Genomic DNA, 20,043 nt, shown 5'->3' with positions numbered 1-20,043 from the left:
TGACCTAGGCCTTCATAATGCCACTGAATGACCATAGCTAAATGGGGCGTTTCAGGAGGAGTGTCGAGGATGGGATTTGGGCGGGACGTGGGCAGGCTTAGACTTAGTCGTACAGCATGTATAACCGAAAGTTTTAAACAGAGCCTAGACGGAGCTTGGACATTGTGACTTAGACCATTTAAAACATGGTCTAAGTCACAAAAACCCACCTAAAGTCACCAGATAAGCATTGCAAACACATAATACAGACCCCCACACACTACCCCAGTGATCACCGACCCCCTCAACCCCATAAAAATCATAATCACACCTTTAAAATTCAGCCTCCAGACCATCATCACCTGGCAGCCTGGCATAGGAAAGCCTAGTCGTCCAGCACAGAGGCGGCTTAAGCCGTCTTAGGGGTGGGTTAGGGACTCATGGAAAGGAGGACCCATGCCCATAAGCCCCTATAATCACTGCATTGATACTTAAACATGTGCACTCCTCTATACACCCGCAAAACCCTTTTTTACTGGCATATAAGTGGCTCCTGCAGCCATAAGGGCTATTAGGGTGGTAGATAAGTGGGTCAAGGGGATTCTGGAGGTGGTTTGGGGAGCTCACCATGACCTATAAGGGAGCTGTAGTGAGGAGAAGACATGGCACCCTTTTTGTGAAGTTCACAGCAGTGCCCTGTAAGGTACCCCACTATTTAAGTGGCATGTCTGGGTGTGCAGTCCATCACTTTGCAGACCCCTCCCACGTCCAACAGGGCTTGTTCTAGGCGTTTTTGACTTGGACGAAAATGTGGTATAAAGATAGACGATTTAGCGGCTTGGACGATCAGATCTGCAGGACGTATAGTTAGACGATTTTCGAAACAAAAAAAAAATTTGGACGTATTTTTCAAAAATGTGTCCTAGGCTGTCTTTTACTTTGGATGACTTGCAGCTTAGACAAAAGCAGACTTAGACGTTCCTTTCGATTATGCCCCTCTAAGTGATTTACATTCAGGTACTCAAGCATTTTTCCCTATCTGTCCTAGTGGGCTCACACTCTATCTAACGTACCTGGGAAAATGGGGGATTAAGTGACTTGCCCAGGCAAGGAGTAGCCTTTCCTGTTATATTAAGCAAATTTCGTACTGATAAATGAATAGTAAATTCCACAATGTGATAATTACTCTGTGGTTGCATGGGAAAAACAGTATAAACTGCAGCTATATATTTATGCCCGTTATAAGCCCTATTATGCTTTCATAACTTAAATTTTATGTACTCTGAGATGCTGTTTTCCTTTGATTATTAATTTTTTTGGTTTTTTTCTAATGTTTTGATGAGCAGTGTTTGATTTTCACCAAGCAGTCGATGGACTTCAAGAAGTACAGCGTCAGGCCCAAGAGGGAAAAAAGTAATTCTATACAAACACTTTTATATCATTAGTAATGTTTAACATCTGGAATCATTTATATGGGTAAATAGCAATTTATCCAGGTAAACTTACTTGTTTTTAATTTTCTTCTCCTTGTCCAGAAGCAAAAATAGGCTTCCATAGCTTGTGCATTTTTAACAGTAGTAAAGAGGCATTTCTAGAGCATACTGTATTTGGATTTCTGGAGCATATTTGGATTTGGGGAGTAAATATAGTGCATGTTGAAAGTAGGATTGAATAAGACACACGTGGGCGATACCATCCAGCAGCACAAGAGTAGAACAGTGCTCCTGGAGCTCAGAACTAGAAAGTTTTGAGTAAGCATGGTGATTCCTATGTATAGCAGACTACCTTAGTGAGCTCAGTTTTGATTTTGCACTCTGCTAAACAGATATGAAAGAAAATTCTTCTGACTTTTTGGGAGGATCTTCTCTCTTTTTTATTTTTTTTTTTTGTAACCTTCTTTTTCATCTCTTTTGGTTGTTTTATTTATATTAGTTCTTCTCAAAAAACATGTTTTGTCTAGTTCAGAACCATGGCAGAAACATAGCCTGGATTTAGGCTATGTTATCAGTTTTGTATGGGTCATATATGTGGAATTTCAATAAAATTGCTGAAACTAAATAGGAGGAGCTATGCTTCTGCACTATCTGAAAATCTAATGCAGAATCTATAATCGCAAATGCTGGGAGTGCCCCAACTGTTGCCACATTAAATTTGCAACTACTGCACAGTAAAGTCCTGCACTGAGCCACAGTAACTGCAAATTTTACTGCAGCTCAGTAAAAGGGCCCTTCTATCTATCTCTCTATGTATCTATCTTTTTAGATATTACTACCGTATTATCACTAAATATACAAGTGGTTTTTTAAAGTATTTTCAGCACAAGGTGATATGTATGATCTGTATTTTTTGGCAACAATGTTTTGCCTTCTGTGATCCTTCATTAATTATAAATCTGTCTCCTCAGTATGTACCTGGGCATGTCTCAGGTCTTGATAAGATGTGCTTTTGTTTTACAAGTATTGGCACTACAAAGAAAGGAATTGGACCTACATATTCATCTAAAGCAGCCCGAACAGGCCTCCGTATATGTGATCTTCTTTCCGATTTTGATGAATTTTCTTCAAGGTATTGTTAAAATCAATTGTTAGCAAATGAAAAATTAGTACTTTTCTTGAATGGTATTTTAAGGGATGAAAAGCAATATATTACAGTTACTATTTACTTGTTTAAGTAAAGTAATATATTAATTTACTGTGAAAAGTAAGAGATTGTTAGTTACTTTATAATTGTCGGATATATACAGCTGTTTTTGCGTTACATAAAATTAATTTTTGCAGTTGTGTTGGAAGAAACCACTGTTAATGTAAAAAAAAAAAAAAAAAAATCATGTCATTCTTATCATATTCAACTCTAAATGTCGAAGGCCCAGCCATCTTTGTCATCACCTTGTGGTGCATGCTTGAATAGTTTCACTTAAAAGGACATTTCCTGGAAACTGGAAGCAGCTCAGTAATGGGTCTAATGGGCAAAGAAAATCAGATGTTTTTTGATTGGATGGTAGAAGTAACTATATAATTAGGGCACTAGGGTTTCTCTCTCTAGACAGAAATATTTGAGAGGCAACAGGGGAGCAAGCTGAAGCAACATTTCCATAAATCATTCTCGCCACCATATCACACACCCCTTTCTCCTTCTCCCCTCCTCCACCTACTTTTAAATTAGCACAATAAGACACAAGGACCTTCTGTGTATACATATACCTTCCTCCTCCAGCCAGTTTCTGCTACCAGGTAAAACTGTCATTATAATAGGATAGAATCTCAATATCAATCATGATTTAAATAATGCCCAATACTCTCTTCTTTCCCTTCCCATCTCCTTCCTTTCTTTCTATGGCTAAGAATATGCCCGGAGATTAACACTGCATGTTCTGTTTAGCCACAGGAAAAATAGGTGGAGAGGCAATAGATATAAATTTAAATTTTCAGAACTAAGCACATTGTTTTCAAGGGATAAAATACTCTCACAAGAAACAGATTACCAGAGACTTTTTCCATTCTATGGACTTTCACAGCAAAACTCAAATTCTTTAGCAACTCTCCAGACCAGCATAGGTTAATCTTGCAAGTGGGTATATATTTCATCATGACCAGCAGGTGGAGACTGAGACAAAACTTTGGAACTGTACATATCATGTGACCCCTCCCTAATTACCTCAGTCTTCTCTCAATCTCCAGCAGGTGTGGTGAACTGTACTCATCTCCCTTGGTAGGGCTGTTGGAATTTGTTTAGGAATTTTTGTCCCTTTTTGTTGCTGGACTGAGCTTGGGTGGACCCAGTTTGGGGGTCCGTCCAACCTCAGGGGTGTCAAACCCAGTGGGTCACGAGCTGGGTCCCTCCCCACCTTTCCTCCACCTCCCCAACATTTTTCTAGAGGTGCCTCAATAGTAAGCCTTACCCCTTGGTGGTAAGGCATATTGTTTAGAGAGCCAATGGAGTCTGTTCTGTGAAAAAAAAAAAAATCCTGAGGTAGTGCCGGTCTGAAGGGTGCTTTCCCTTTAAAAATATGCTGTAAATTACTGTATTTTTCAACTAATCAGCACTTTACTTCTAGCTAGGTCACATATGGAGCAATTGAGCACTTCTCAGGGGAATAGGTGCACAATTTGGTCCAGACGCGAGGCACTCGCAGCTGGCCTGAAAACAGCTGTTCAGGCTGGTGTGGTGATGGAGCCTTGTCAGCGGCAGCTGCAAGCGTTTAGGGCTCCCACTACTACTGCCTTGTGAGTCGGCAGGGAGCAGTGGGGGAAGCCTAGTATTCCCCCACTGCCCACAGAGGTATTCCCTCTCAGCTGTTTCTTTAACAGCTGATGCCAGCTTGCCTGCTTTAGCAGCTGGGACAGTTCAGGCTTCCCAGCCGCTACAGGCCCTGGAGGGTCATAGAGACGGTCAGCCAGAGGGTCTGGATGCTCTGGTTCAACCATGGCCAACGGAGAGGCTGTTGTATGTGTTTCCTACGTGGCCATTAGTGGGCAGAGTTCTTCTCCATATTGTTCATCATCTGGACCTTGTGGTTCTAGTGGCTCTGGATTGGCCCAGACACTTGTGGTATGCGGATCTGGTGCGGCATCTGGTGTCAGATCCTCTGCCTCTTTTGCCCGATCTTCTGACTCAGGGCCCCATTCCCATGTTCGATCCAGGTCCCTTTTGTCTTATGGCTTGGCTCTTGAAAGGGAACGCCTAGGTAAGAAGGGATATTCAGATAAAGTGATCTCCACTCTCTTGGGGTCCCGCAGACTTTCCACTTCTCGGGTTTATGTGTGAGTTTGGCATATATTTGAGGAGTGGTGTATGGCACGAGGAGTGGTCGCTTTTCACGCTTCTCTGCCTAACATCTTAGAGTTCTTGAGGGACATGGCTTGGTCTTCTCTCCAGGTTCAGCATGCGTCCCTTTTCAACCTTTCGTGGGTTATTATGGGGTCAGCGTCTGACTGCTATTCCTGATGTCGTTCACTTCTTGCAGGTGGCCAAGTTGTTCAAACCTCCCATGCGACCATCCGTTCCCTCTTGGGATTTGAATCTGGTCCTGTCTGGGCTTGTGCGCCCTCTGTTTGAGCCTTTGGGTGCCTGCTCATTGAAGGACCTTACTATTAAGGCAGTCTTCTTGGTGGCTATTACTTCTGCTAGATGTGTTTTGGAGCTGCAGGCTCTCTCTTGTAGGTCCCCCTTCCTCGAGTTTTCTAGGGAGTGGGTCATGTTGAGGCCTGTTCCTTCCTTTCTGCCAAAGGTAGTTTCTCTTTTCATGTCAGTCAGTCTGTGGTCCTCTTGGTCCTGGGTAGTCGGACAGGTTCTTATGAGTAGAAACAGATGCGTAAATTGGATGTTGGTCATTTCCTTCGCATCTTCTTGTGGAGGACCTAGGAGATCAGGAAATCAGATCATCTTTTTGTCCTTCTAGTGGGTCCTCTTAGGAGGGATTGCGCTTTCAAGGCTACCATTGCATGCTGGATTAAAGAGACTATTGCTTCCGCTTATCTTCTTCAGAAAAAGACTGTCCCAGAATTTCTCAGGGCTCTTTCCACTCGGGGTCAGGCAGCTTCTTGGGCTGAGTCTTCGCTGGTGCCTCCAGTGGAAATTTGTAAGGCGGCGGTATGGTCTTCTCTATATTCCTTTGTCAGACACTACCAGGTGGACGTTCAAGCGTGTCAGGATGCGGTGTTGGGTGAGCGTGTTCTGATGTCAGCCCTTCGGGGGTCTCACCCATGATGGGGACTGCTTTGGTACGTCCCGCTTGTAAGATTAACCTATGCTGGTCTGGAGAGTTGCTAAAGAAGGAGAAATTAGGTTCTTACCTGCTAATTTACTTTCTTTTAGCCTCTCCAGACCAGCATAGGCCCCCACCCTGTCTATTGTCGTGGTCTTGCGTGCAGATTTTCATTTTTTGGTCTGTTTTTAGTATTTTTCTAGGGCCGGGGAGATTAAGAACAGTGGCTATGACTTGGCTGGCATAGCTGTGGGGACCTTTGCTATTTGCATTTGTTCCTTTGCATTTTCCAACAGCGTTCCTATTTTTATTGGTTGATACTCCTGTTCAGAGTTCTGTTTGTTTTCTGTATATAAGAACATAAGAACATAAAAATTTGCCTCCGCTGGGTCAGACTAAAGGTCCATCGCACCCAGCAGTCCGCACCCGCGGCAGCCCATCAGGTCCATGACCTGTCAGGTTATCATGATTTAGCCCTTTAGCCCCCTTGTTTTTATCTATACTCTTTCCATGCTGATATCTACCCCTATCTGTATCCCTCAATCAGTGCTCCCTCTAAGCGGGCGGGTGTTGTGAGCAAAATTTTTTTCGCTGTGCGCTACAAATATCGGGCGCCAGCAAGTTATGAGCCAACTCGCCCGATTCTCCTCTCGCCGCCCTGCCCGCTGTGCGCTGTGACGTGAAACTTGTGCGCTGGATGTAATATTTTGTGCGCCAGCGCACGCCAGCGCAGCTTAGAGGGAACACTGCCCTCAATCCTCCTATCCTTCAGGAATCCATCCAATCCCTCTTTGAATCCCCGTAGCATACTCTGCCTGACCACTTTCTCCGGGAGCACGTTCCATGTGTCTACAACCCTCTGTGTGAAGAAGAACCTCCTGGCATTGGTTTTAAACTTGTCCCCTTCGAGTTTCTCCGAGTGCCCTCTTGTGTTTGTGGTTCCCCGTTGTTTGAAGAATCTATCCTTGTCTACCTTCTCCATGCCCTTCATGATCTTGAAAGTTTCTATCATGTCTCCCCTAAGCCTCCTCTTTTCCAGGGAGAAGAGCTCCAGCTTGTCCAGCATGTCAGTGTATGAACAGTCCTCCATACCAATTATCATTTTCGTAGCTCTTCTCTGGACCTTCTCAAGTATCGCCATGTCTTTCTTGAGGTACGGCGACCGATATTGGACGCAGTACTCCAGATGCAGATGTACCATTGCACGATATAGTGGCATGATGACCTCCTTCGTCCTGGTTGTAATTCCCTTCTTAATGATGCCCAGCATTCTGTTTGCTTTCTTCGAGGCTGCTACACATTGCGCTGATGATTTCATTGTTGTGTCCACCAGTACACCCAAGTCCTTTTCAAGATTACTCTCCCCCAGCAATGTTCCCCCCATTTTGTAGCTGAACCTCGGGTTTCTTTTCCCTATATGCATGACCTTGCATTTTTCTATGTTAAAGCACATTTGCCATTTGTTTGCCCACTCTTCCAGTTTGCTTAGGTCCCTTTGCAGGTCTTCGCACTCCTCTGTGTTCCTAACTCTGCTGCAGAGTTTGGTGTCATCAGCAAATTTTATAACTTCACACCTCGTCCCCGTTTCCAAGTCATCGATAAATATATCAAACAGCAGTAGTCCCAGCACCGACCCCTTCGTCACTCTCTGCCAGTCGGAGTATTTGCCCTTCACTCCAACCCTTTGCTTTCTGCTGGCCAACCAGTGCCTGATCCATCTGTGTACATCCCCTCCCACCCCGTGGTTCCACAGCTTCTTAAGTAGCCGCTCATGGGGCTCCTTGTCAAAGGCCTTTTGGAAGTCGAGATAAATGATATCTATGGATTCCCCTTTGTCCATCTGGCTGCTTATCCCTTCAAAGAAGTGCAGTAGGTTTGTTTGACACGATCTTCCCTTGCAGAAGCCATGTTGGCTCGGTTTCAGCTGTCCATTTCTTTCTATGTGTTCACAGATGCTATCCTTTATTAATGCTTCCATCATCTTGCCCGGAACCGAAGTCAAGCTCACCGGCCTGTAGTTCCCCGGGTCACCCCTCAATCCCTTTTTAAAGATAGGTGTGACATTCGCTAGTTTCCAGTCCTCCAGTACCTTCCCAGTGCTTAAGGATAGATTACAGATTTGTCGAAGTGTGTCCGCTATTTCCATCCTCAGTTCTTTTAGTACCCTTGGGTGGATTCCGTCCGGGCCCGGTGATTTGTCACTTTTCAGTCTGTCTATCTGTCGGAGGACATTCTCATAGCTTCCCTCTAAGGTCTCCAGTTTTTCATCCTGATCCCCACTTATGGTCTCCTCGGGTTCCGGTACATTGGAGGTATCCTCACTTGTGAAGTTCTTAGTTCTACTTAGCTATTTGGCAGACTGAGGTAATTAGGGAGGGGTCACATGATATGTACAGTTCCAAAGTTTTGTCTCAGTCTCCACCTGCTGGTCATGATGAGATATATATACCTACTTGTAAGATTAACCTTTGCTGGTCTGGAGAGGCTAAAAGAAAATAAATTAGCAGGTAAGAACCTAATTCCTCCTTTCTGACTGACTTTCCTGCCAAAATTCAAATTGGGGGACTGCCCTGTTTCCGATCAGGTTAATGAACCCACTATTTACAAAGTCACACTGCAGACTTCAGAGCATGCCCTGAAGAAAGCATGGTGGCTGAAACGTTGGTTTCTACCTGACAAAGATGGAGCGAGACACGGAATCCTGCAATAAGCACAATGCCAGCTGCGGAAACCCTGAGAGAACAAGCAGATACAAATCTCTTGAAAACAAAAAACAAAAAACCCAAATGGTGATATGATGCAATTACATTACAATTTAATTATTAAATTAAATGTATGAGTTGTTATAATCATGGTCAGGTGTTTCAATAGGTTTCTCCTTCAATTCACATGAACACAGAGGTTAAACATTTAAATATTTGTATTTATTTGTTGCAACTTAAAAAACGATGTTTTAAAGGTGAAAGAAAGCTAAATAACAATTGTTGTTATCAGGTATTGTTTAAACAAGGTAAAAAAATGTATATATAAATGAATAGCAAAGCTAATTTACCATTCATGTGTGATCAAGTTTACATTGATAACACCATTATAGTTAGTGATAATATTTAAGCCTCAAACAAACATGTCATACCTTTCAGCTTAATACCAACTTTGTACCAAGATATCCAGAGCCACAGGTAAGTATTTGACTAGGTGAATCTTTTAAAATCAAAGAGTATGTCTCAGTCCCAAAGTTAAATAAAATACAAAAAAAAGGTATATCTGTGTAAACTAATGCTGCCCGAATCAGGAAAAAATATTTTGATTTGATTCGATTCAGCCTATTGAATCGATTTTTCGATTCGATTTGATTTCCCTGCACAATTGGGTGTTTTTTTCCAAACATCCTGGTGAGTTTATTTTATAGCCTCTTCACCCTCTTTGCCCTTTCCTACCCACACTGGTGTTGTGGTGTAAACAAAATAAACAAACAAAAAAGACTTTTCCTCTCTCTGTTAAATCCTAGTTCAGCTCTGGCAGGATACAAATTTCAAATCTGACACATTATAATCACAAAACAGAAAATAAAATTATTTTTTTTTTACCTTTTGTTGTCTGGTCATTTTTCAAATCATGTTGGTCCCAGGCTCTGCAACAAACGTCTTCTGATAACTTGCTTGCAAGGGTCTCTTATCCAGATCCACCATCTCTCCTTTTCTCAACTACCCTGTCATCCAGCATCTCTCCCTCCTTCCCCACCAGCTCTCCCTTTCTCTTTCTAACTACTCACCTATCCAGTATCTCTATCCCCTCCACCATCTCTTGTGTCCAACTTCTCTTCCTTTCTGTTCCTTCCCTCCCTAAATCCCATTGTGCACCATCTCTCTCCCTCTCCTGTTTTTAGATCCTTATTTCTTCTATGCTTTTCCCCATCTCCCCTCTCCATGATCTCCCCCAAGTCCATCTCCCCCCTCCCCCTCCACCAAGTTCATTTTTCCCATCTATCTTCTCCCCATCTCTCCTCCAGTCCACCAACTCCCCATCTCCCCTCCCCCTCCATCTACCTTTTTAATTTTTTAATTTTTTTTATGTTGTACAAAATGTTTATTGTGGTGTAGCACAATTATTAAAGATTTTAGCCAGAAAAGAAAAAGATTTTACACTATCTCTCTAAGGCACATAAATGTGAGACCCATCAGAGTGGCTGGGACAAGGACATTTCCTCGTTAGGGTTAGCCAGTGTGCCACTCTCCTGTCGCCACCCCACTGGAACTTCCCAATCCCCCCAACCTGTGACACCCCTTCTCCAGATCCCCCTACATCAGTAGACCTCCCCAAACCTGTAGACCCCCCTGGCACTCCTAAGCCCCTACCACCACCACACCCCCGCACCTTTCCCAAAAAGAGTCCGGCAGGAGGAATGCATCTGGAAAGAGGTCTGCCAGTGGCGGTAGCGATCCATTCCTTCCACCACTCCTTGCATCTTCTCTACACTGAGGCCCGCCCTCAGTGACAACTTCCTGTTTCCGCTTGGGCGGCCGAATGGAGAGAAGATGCCCAGAGTAGCGGCAGGGTAGTGAATTGCATTCGCTACTGCCACTTTTGCCTGGCCAGGGAGAAGAGGAGAAATACTTGCGGCTGGGAAGGAGAGAGCCTTGCTGCCGCTGATCTGCACCAGAGACCCGTTCGGGATTTCCCTCTGCCACCGGAGTCCTTGCTTCGATGTAACTTCCTTTTTTGCAAAACCAGATGTTACACCAGAAGCAAGGACTCCGGTGGCAGAGGGAAAGCCCGAACAGGTCTCTAATAAGGGGGCTGATGAATTGGTAAGTCCGATTTTCTTAAAAAACAAACCAATTCGAATCAATTCACCCAAAGTGAATCGTAGAATCGATTCCAATCGCGAATCGGGCAGCACTAGTGTAAACACAAAAAATTTTAAAAAACAAACCCCAACAACCTGTTTTTACTGATAACACTGCTTTCTTGCACTGGGTGCTCAAGCGAAGTTGTTATCCTGTCTCCTGTCTGGAACCAGCAGCTCCTCTGAAGATCAAGATATTTACTACTATCCTATCTGTAAACAAATGAAAGGAAACAAAACCCTAACCTCCCTGGATGAATGCAGACTAAAGTCAGTGTCTTCTTAGGTTAAGACCATGTATTTCTAACTACATATGCAAAAGAACAGATACTTCTTTTATCCCTACGCTGACCCTCCCAGGAAAACCCAAAAAATGCATCTGATATGGAATCAGCTTACAGAGTTTTAACACACATGTTCATACAATATCTGAGCCACCTCAGCTTTATCTGAATATCCAAGTATATTTGATAGAGAATGACACGATGACTGTTACCTGCGGGTAACCCACCAGAACAGGGGAAAAATATCAACTGGTTGCCGCGGGTATGGGTCAAGCCATTCACCACCATGTGGAGGGGTGAATGGCCTTTCCCCACAGTAAGGGATCTGCCGCGAGATGCCTCCCTTCCCATACCGGGTCAGCAATCCCTCTTGTGATTGCGAATCCAGCAGCCCGCCGCTGCCCTCTGCCGAAGCAGACCCAAGTAGGTTTAATTTGCAGCATTTCTCAAGAGATTCAACATTTGTAGGAAATATTTTGAGGGCTGTTCAAATAGTATCAGACCTTAATTTTTCTTGCATAAATAAATAAAGCTAGGTAGACTTGGTTTGGTGCACGAATGTAGGCGACCCTAATGCACATGCTTGAATTTTTTCCCGCCTACTGAAGCTGTCGGTTGCCAGCAGACCGCCGATGAGTGAGGAAGTGAGCACCATTCAATTTTCATTTTTGACAAAATGACAGAAAAAGTTGAACAATGCTAATGCATTAAATTTTGTGTAAAGCTTGGCGATTCCCAAGTGGAAACGATCCGCAAGATTCAACAGGCCTTTGGGGACGAAGCAATGGGCACCACACAGATAAAGGAGTAGTACAACTGCTTCAGAGATTGCGGCACATCAGTGGAGAGTTAAGAACGTTCTGGTAGGCCCTCAGTATCCAGAAATGAAATCATTATTGACCAAGTGAGGACCCTGGTAATGCAGGATCATTGAATCACCAAGGGGTACTACCAAGAGGTTCGGCATCACCTTCATAATGCTGTGAGATGCAAACGTCCGGACCTGTGGGCAGCGGGCAATTGGCAGCTCCATCATGATAACGCACCTGCCCATTCTTCACATTTGATACGGAGTTTCCTGGCCAAACACAACACACCTGTGATTCCTCGGGCTCCCTAAATCCCGACATGGCTCCGTGTGACATCTGGCTTTTCCCCAAGTTGAAAATTCCCCTGAAAGGGACCAGATTTCAGTCAAGAGAAGACATCATGCAGAATGCGATGGACCAGTTGCGAGCAATCTCAAAAGAGGCGTTCCAGCTCTGCTTCTGACAGTTGCAGAACTGTTGGAAGAAGAGTGTGGCAGCCCAAGGGGACTACTTTGAAGAAGATTAGTATAAGATTGCTGTATCTGAATACGAGTATTTTTTATGAATAAAGGTCTGATACACAAGCTCCAGAGCTGACATAGAAACCCTCAACCAACAGCTTCAAACCATTTCCTCACTAACAACTTGTGTTGCCTCTCTCTCTCCAGCTCACAATAATGATTCTGGGGTTCTTAATGATAGAGCTGCTACTATGTGCAGCTTCCTACTGCAGACTCTTTCTCTGTCCCTCATCTCTGTATATGAGCCCATCCCTCGAGTAGCCCTCAGCATTCCTCACCAATTTCTTTGCTTTAAATTTATTATTTTCTTCCTGTTACACTATGAAGATATTTTTCCCCATAGAAATTTCCTAAACGAAAGTATACTTATGCCTTCTTTGTGAGAACTGGTACAATTGTTTATATAGTTTTGCAAATTGTGCTTTTTAGAGTCCAATTTTCAAAGCATTTTCTTCGTATAAATTGCCCATCAGAAAATTGCTCCCCTCCCCACCCAACACAAATTTTCAAAGCAAAAGAGAATGATGCATATACATACCTACAGTCTGGTGCACTGTGCACTCCGCTTCCTCTCAAGCCCACTACTGCTCCCCCTTCTAAGTCCAGCACTTCTCACCCTTCCCACTCTCCAGCCGAATCTAGCATCTGTCACTCCCTGCAGCCCCCCAAGGTCTAGCACCTCTTTTCCCCTGAAGTTATTTAAGATGTCTATTCATTAATTTTTTTGATACTGAAGAAGAAAATGATTTTGTATGTACACACACACAAATACATCTATATCTTTCTATATAGATAGATATATCTGTGTTTGTAAATATAAATCACATTTTCTTCAATATCAAAAAAATTAATGAATAGACATCTTAAATAACCAGGGGAGCAGAAGTGGTAGACCTTGGGGGGCTGCAGGGAGGGACAGAGATGCTAGATTTGGCTGGAGAGTAGGAGATGGGAGGTGAGATACATTGGGACAGAGCTCTCTATTGGTCTCCAAGTCTCTGGGCATATAACTACAAAACCCCCTAATCTACCGTACTCCTCCAGTTCCACTGACAGCAGTGAGGGATATGGCCAGCCGCTGCAGCTTAGTGTGAATTAGTGGAAAAATAGCAGTTATGACAAAGGCTTACCCCCATGGCCCCTGCAATTGTGAGGGAACCTAACTTCATATGTTATCACACAGGTTTCTCAATGTAATCCAGCATCGGTTATCTCAGGACCAACAATTCAAGGAAGGCATGGGATATAACCACATAAGTTCACTTAAAGCAGCAGGAAGATATGGAGAACTATTATTTAAAATATCTGTTAGAAGAGTGCTTCTCAGTCCTTTCCTGAAAGTACACCAAGTCAGACAGTTTTTCAGGATTACCACAATGAATATGCATGAAATAGATTTGCATACAAGGGGCCGGATTCTGTATAGGATGCTGGTTTCTGCAGCCATCTAAAAAGTGGCTGAGAATCGCATACAGGCATCCTATACAGAATCATATGCGCCCTAAGGAACAGACACCCAACTCCACCTAACTGGTACCCATGACACAAGCACCAGTTAGAGAATTGTGCATGATCTTTTGCCATCAGCTGTTCGTGGCTAGGTAATCCCCTGCTGTAATCAGCTGAGCGGCTGCGGCAAGGAACCCCCCTCCCCCCTCACAAAGTAAGCTGGGTAGGAGGGGTGATCCACTCCCTCCTACCGCTTCCCCTGACCCCCCCCAAGGTTCAGGTCCCACACCCCTAACTCTACCCCCAACCCCCCACCATATCTTTCAGTGGAATGTCCAGCCAGAGGGATGCTCTTGCCCTTTGGCCAGCTGGCCCACCACTCCAAAATGGCTGGCCTTCCCTACATTCTGGGATGCACCGGGGAGGAGCCTAAGGCCCTGATTGGCTCAGATGCCTAAGGCCTATCCCTGGTACATCCCAGAATGCACCGGGAAGGCCTGCCATTTTGGAGTGACAGGCTGGCTGGCCAAAGGGTGTGAGCATCCTCTAGACATTCAACTGAAATGTAGGGGGGATTTGGGGGTAAAGTTAGAGGTGTAGGGTTGGGGGGCCTGAGCCTTAGGGGGTGTCAGGAGAGGGTTTGGGGTTTAAGTTAGGGGGGGTGGCAGCAGGAGGTAGTGGGCATCCCTCCTGCCCGGTTTGCCTTGGGGGGGGGGGGCAGTGAGACCCCTCCTACCTGGCTTACTTTGGGGTTGGGGTGTTCCAGGGCAGGAGGGAGTGGGCATCCCTCCTGCCTGGCCTATTGTGTGGGTGGGGGTTCTGGCAGGAGGGAGTGGATATCTTTCTGCTAGTCAACTTTGCGGGGGAAGGGGGGGAGAGGGTTCTGTCCTGGCTGCTCAACTGATCAAGGCGGGGAGATTTCCTTGCTGTGACCAGCTCTGCTACCACATCTATTTGAAATGTAGGCCAGAATTTTGCTGGTCTACATTTCAGGCACCCATCGTGACCCTAGGGAGATGCCTAGGATGGCTTAAGCTCGTCCAAGGCCATTTCCAGGTGAAATCATGCCCACGCCTAGCCTTGGATGAGCTTAAGTGTCCCGATGTGTCTCCCTGCACCCGTGACAGACACTTACAGTGTAGGCGGCTGCCTCAGGTGTTTTCGGGTTTTTTAAAGAAAATGTGCGTTTCAATTAGCTGGTTAGTGGTAGGACGCCTACTGCTGCCTAAAATAGGGATGCTATTTATAGAATTTGCTCCAATGTGTCTCCAATATGTGCAAATTTATCTTGGACATATTTGTGATAATATGGAAAACCTTATTGGCTAGACGTGCCTCCAGGAGAGGGTTGAGAAGTACTGCATTAGAAAATATTTATAGAGAATCAAATCATTGTGATGTGTTCTTTCCTAGTGCTAAGAGTGGAAATGAGTAAATATTTTTGTAGATCAGCACAATGCCAAAATGTTGGATGATTCTTGGTACATGACTTTCTGGCTACAATTTGTGGGTTATTTAATGTCTCATAGATTTAAGATCCTGGCACATCAACACCAGTCTATGTTCCCTACTTTGGAAATAGACATAGAAGGGCAACTCAGAAAATTAAAGGTAAAAAAAAAATGCACTTCGAAAGGTAGACTTGTTTATTTTTTGATTGTTTGATTCACATGTCTAGTCAAGAGACTAGCTCGTCACACTATAGTATTACTAAAACTGTTTAACAGAACTCTGGGTTTGTGTTGAAAATTTCAGGTGTTAGCTGAAAAAATAAGGCCTATGGTCCGAGATGGCGTTTATTTCATGTACGAAGCCCTTCACAGTACTCCAAAGAAAATCCTGGTGGAAGGAGCCAATGCTGCACTGCTAGACATTGATTTTGGTATGTTCCCTACAAAGCACAAAGTATTGTTAAGGGGAATTCTGTGGTTGAGGCTTAAATCCTTCGATTTATCCAAAGAAATAAGAAATTAATTCTTTCCTTTCCTTTTCATAAATGCATTTATACATAGCTAGTTTGTGCATACTGTTCTAGTTAGAATTAGTTTTATACAAAATGTATAGGTTTATGCAGGTTGGCACATATCAACTGGCTTATATTAATTTTGAGTAATGTACTAACATTTATATGTGGTAGAGTTTTATAAGCAGATATCCAATATCCTAATTCTCTAAACATGTGCGCTCATTTTTATACTTAGCTTGAGCACCCTGAAGGTGCAGGTGGCTACTCTGGCTTGCTTTCAGGACCACATCCAGAGGTCTTTGTTAATGTATAAATGAAATGCTGATCATAGTCTGAATATTGACATAGGGGCTCATAATCGAAAGAGAAAAAAATCCAAAAACTGGCCTAAGTTGGCACTTGGACGAACATTTCCCAAATACATCCAAGTGCCGATAGTAAAAACAGGTTTTGGACGTATTTCTAAACGACTTAGGCCTTCATAGTGCCGCTGAACGACCAAAGTTAAACGGGGCGTTTCGGGAGGAGTGTCGAGGGCGGGAGTTGGGCGGGACATGGGCTGTCTTAGACTTAGTCGTTGTGACTTAAGACCATGTAAAACATGGTCTAAGTCACAAAAATCCACCTAAAGTCACCAGATAAGCACTGCAAACACGAGACCCCTCCCCCACACTACCCCAGTGTTCACCGACCCCCCCCCACCCCCATAAAAATATTAATCACACCTTAAAAAAATTCAGCCTCCAGACCATCATCACCTGGCAGCCTGGCATAGGAAGACCTAGTCGTCCAGCACAGAGGCGGGTTAAGTCATCTTGAGGGTGGGTTAGGGACCCATGGAGAGGAGGACCCATGCCCATAAGCCTCTAAAATCACTGCATTGATATTAAACATGTGCACTCCCCTATACACCCCCAAACCCTTTTGTACTGGCATATAAGTGGCTCCTGCAGCCATAAAGGCTATTAGGGTGATAGATAAGTGAGTCTAGAGGATTATGGAGGTGGTTTGGGGGGCTCATCATGACCTATAAGGGAGCTGTAGTGAAGTGAAGATATGGCACCCTTTTTGTGAAGTTCACAGCAGTGCTCTGTAAGGTGGCATGTCTGGGTGTTCAGTCCATCACTTTGCAGACCCCTCTCACGTCCAACAGGGCTTGTTCTAGGCATTTTTGACTTGGACGAAAAGTTGGACGAAAATGTGGTATAAAGACGCACGATTTAACGACTTGGACGATCAGATCGGCAGGACGTATAATTAGACGATTTTCGAAAGAAAAAAATTTTGGATTAATTTTTCAAAAATGTGTATTAGGCTGTTTTTTACTTTGGATAATTTGCAAGTTAGACGAAAATGGACTTAGACGTCCCTTTCAATTATGCCCCTCCACGTGTTTATGGGGTCCTTTTATCAAGGCGCGGTAGGGGTTTAACGCGTGGAATACCATGTGTTAAACCGCCTGCCGCGCTAGTTGCTAACGCCTCCATTGACGCATTAGTTTTATGGCTTGCCGTGGGCGTCAGCACGTGATGAAATGTCCGACGTGCTAACCCCCGTAGCGGCCTTGATAAAAGGAGCCCTATGTGTTCATTTGTGATGTATCCTTAAAAAAAAAGTTGCTGGATTTTAAAATAAAAGGAAACATTTTTTTTCATTTTAGGTTGACTCAGTCTCTTTTGCTAACATGAAACTAAATTATAATACCTATTGATAAAAATGTCAGTGCATCTATTTTATGATTTCAGAGACTTACACATAATTATACAGAGGAGTAAATCTCCATAGAGCTGAATCAAATATCCTTAATTTCTTTTCAAGATGAGGAAAACATTGTAAGCCAAATGTCTAAATATATTTAACCATTTCCATGATCTAGGAATTTTTCTGCGTAATGAAATTTCATTTGTAAATATGTCTTTGTAGGCACTTATCCTTTTGTGACTTCATCAAACTGTACTGTAGGAGGGGTTTGTACTGGACTTGGCATTCCTCCCCAAAACATTGGAGAAGTCTATGGTGTGGTAAAGGCATATACAACCAGAGTGGGAATTGGAGCTTTCCCAACAGAGCAATTCAATGTGAGTGTCCTGTGTAATAACTGAGTGCCAAATTTTGTGAAAGATTAAACTTATGCTTTAGATCAGAAGTGGGCAAAACTTTTGGCAGGGTCACATTTGCTTCCCCAGGAAAATCTTGGAGCCAACTTTTCAAAGCAGTTGAGACTGCAAAACTCACTACACATGTCACCTCCCCAGATATACTGAAGAAGTCTGCTTAATATTAGGGCTTTTGAAGCATCCAAAGAATATCTGAAGGGCCATGGGTTCCTCCTCTTCAGAGATTCATCTAGAGAGAGATGAATAGAGGGGGGTAGAAAATGAACTTTCTTTCCTCCCTCCCAAACTCTCTCTCTCACATACATATATCCTCCCTTCCTCAGACCCAACTCCAGCAAAGCTATCTCTTTCTATCTCCAGGTCTGACCCTATCAACCTCTATCTCTCCTACCTATTCAACAACAGCTATGACAGTACAGTTCAGTGACAGTTGCCTTTTCCTCTTCCAGCCCTTGTGTTGTTGCCCTTTTCTCAATGATGTCATCTTTCTTTTCTTCTGGCCCTGCAAGCTTGTCTTTCCTTCCAGACCATGTGGGGCTGTTGATGTCACCATCTTCTACAGAATGTGCTCTTTTCCTTCTGCTCTACATGCTAGATAAAGAAATTCTGTGGGCCATAATTGCCCTCCTCTATTTTAGATCATCATTTTGTGTACTGATTAGGATCAACAGCTCATCTGATAACGTACTTTCACTGTTCAACAAACAGCCTACCATTTGACTTCTTTTTTTTTAATCTTTATTAATTTTCAAAGCTAATACAAAGTGCCATAAATTATACAGACATTAATAACAAAATAAGCACTTAAATTCCATTAATAACAATGCAGAAGATAAATATCCCTTCTCTCCATCAATTTAATCAAGAAATAATTCAAAAAGATATCACCCCCACCCAGCCTCCCCATCCTGGACATGTATAAAAATAAACAAAAAAAAATTTAAACCAAGACAACTATGTTAAACTAACAAAGGATGTCAACGGGTCCCAAACCCAATTAAATAATTTGCTATGCCCCAACATATCCACATTCATCTTTTTGTATTTGTACCCTAGACATAAACTGGCCCACCAAAATGGAAAGTTGAGGCGATCGCAATTCTTCTAATTGCGGGTTGTCATCTGCATACCTATCCCTATCATAATCAAGAAGAGCCTGCTTTTGTATCCATGGGAGGCTTGATATGCAGTAGTGTTCCACATATAATTGGCTCATACGTCAAAGGGATTGTTGATTCCAGTATGAGGTTAATCTGTCCCCATATTGACTTCTAGAAGCTGAGTATCAAAGGACAGTAGAACAACAGATGATCCAGTGTCCCTATGTCTAAATGACAGTGCCAACATCTATCAGATTTAGAACTGTCTAACTTATGTAACCTAACAGGGGTCCAAAAAGATCTATGTAATAGAAAAAAACATGTTTTGTCTCATAGATGCTTTGAAAGCATCCAACAAGGTCTCTAATGAGATTTCCTCTGAGGTATTAATTTGAAAATATTCATTCATCTTTAATTGAAATTCTTCTAGAAAGTTTGAATCTGCAAGCAATGTATTATTAAATCTCCAGACAGGTCTACTGGAATCTTGATCACCAAACTTAAATTCTATCCAAACTCCGCCATGATCTGACAAAATTATTGGATCTAGGATGGTTTTTGTTACCTGCTGTACTAACTTATCTGATAAAAAAACATAATCTATACGCGAAAATGATTTGTGAACCTGGGAACAAAAGGAAAATTCCCGATCATTAAAATGGAGAATCCGCCATATATCCTGAAGTGCACAGGATTGTACCAAATTATCTAACCCTAATGATTTTATTATTCCGCTTGGTTTTTTGTCCAGTAATGGATCCATAACAGCGTTAAAGTCCCCTGCCACAACTACATTAGAAGCAGCTAGTGGTAGTATCAACTGTTGAAGAGTCTTGAAAAATTCAGTCTGATGTGAGTTAGGGGCATAAATATTAAAGAGTGCCAACGTGTTTTTCCCCAAGCTCATGTCCACATGGATCCATCTACCTAAGGGATCAGCTAAGTTCAAAGTAAAATTAGCTAAGCATTTATTATTAACTAAAATAGCCACTCCAGCCTTCTTACCTACAGCAGGGGCAAACATTGTTTAACCCACCCCCCTTCCATTTTTTTTTTTCCGGGGCATTTAAGTGTGTTTCCTGAATATAATAAATATCGGCATCCTGCTTCTTTAAAAGCTCCTACCATTTGACTCTAATATCAGACTAACTTTCTCTAACCTAATCATTTAAATATACTGGGTTGAAGGGTACAGGCAATCCACTTCTGAAAACAATCTCTTTTTTCACTCACATCACCTCTGATTCCCTTGCTCAGTCTTCTAACCT

The 20,043-nt window shown here is 43.2% G+C and overlaps 1 protein-coding gene across 1 annotated transcript in view; it reads left to right on the top strand.

Moving 5' to 3' along the window:
* The window catches only part of ADSS1 (adenylosuccinate synthase 1), a 101,506-nt gene that overhangs the window by 69,821 nt on the left and 11,642 nt on the right, over positions 1-20,043 (top strand). Inside the window, exons 5-9 of the mRNA XM_033951835.1 lie at positions 1,326-1,392; positions 2,437-2,544; positions 15,122-15,203; positions 15,348-15,474; positions 17,482-17,636. Coding sequence (XP_033807726.1) covers positions 1,326-1,392; positions 2,437-2,544; positions 15,122-15,203; positions 15,348-15,474; positions 17,482-17,636 — 539 coding nt within the window. The remainder of the gene's footprint in view (positions 1-1,325; positions 1,393-2,436; positions 2,545-15,121; positions 15,204-15,347; positions 15,475-17,481; positions 17,637-20,043) is intronic.

This window comes from Geotrypetes seraphini, chromosome 7, assembly GCF_902459505.1.
Source record: "Geotrypetes seraphini chromosome 7, aGeoSer1.1, whole genome shotgun sequence".
Taxonomy (NCBI): domain Eukaryota; kingdom Metazoa; phylum Chordata; class Amphibia; order Gymnophiona; family Dermophiidae; genus Geotrypetes; species Geotrypetes seraphini.
The sequence above is the reverse complement of the archived record's forward strand: the minus strand, read 5'-3'. Positions and strand labels throughout refer to the sequence as shown.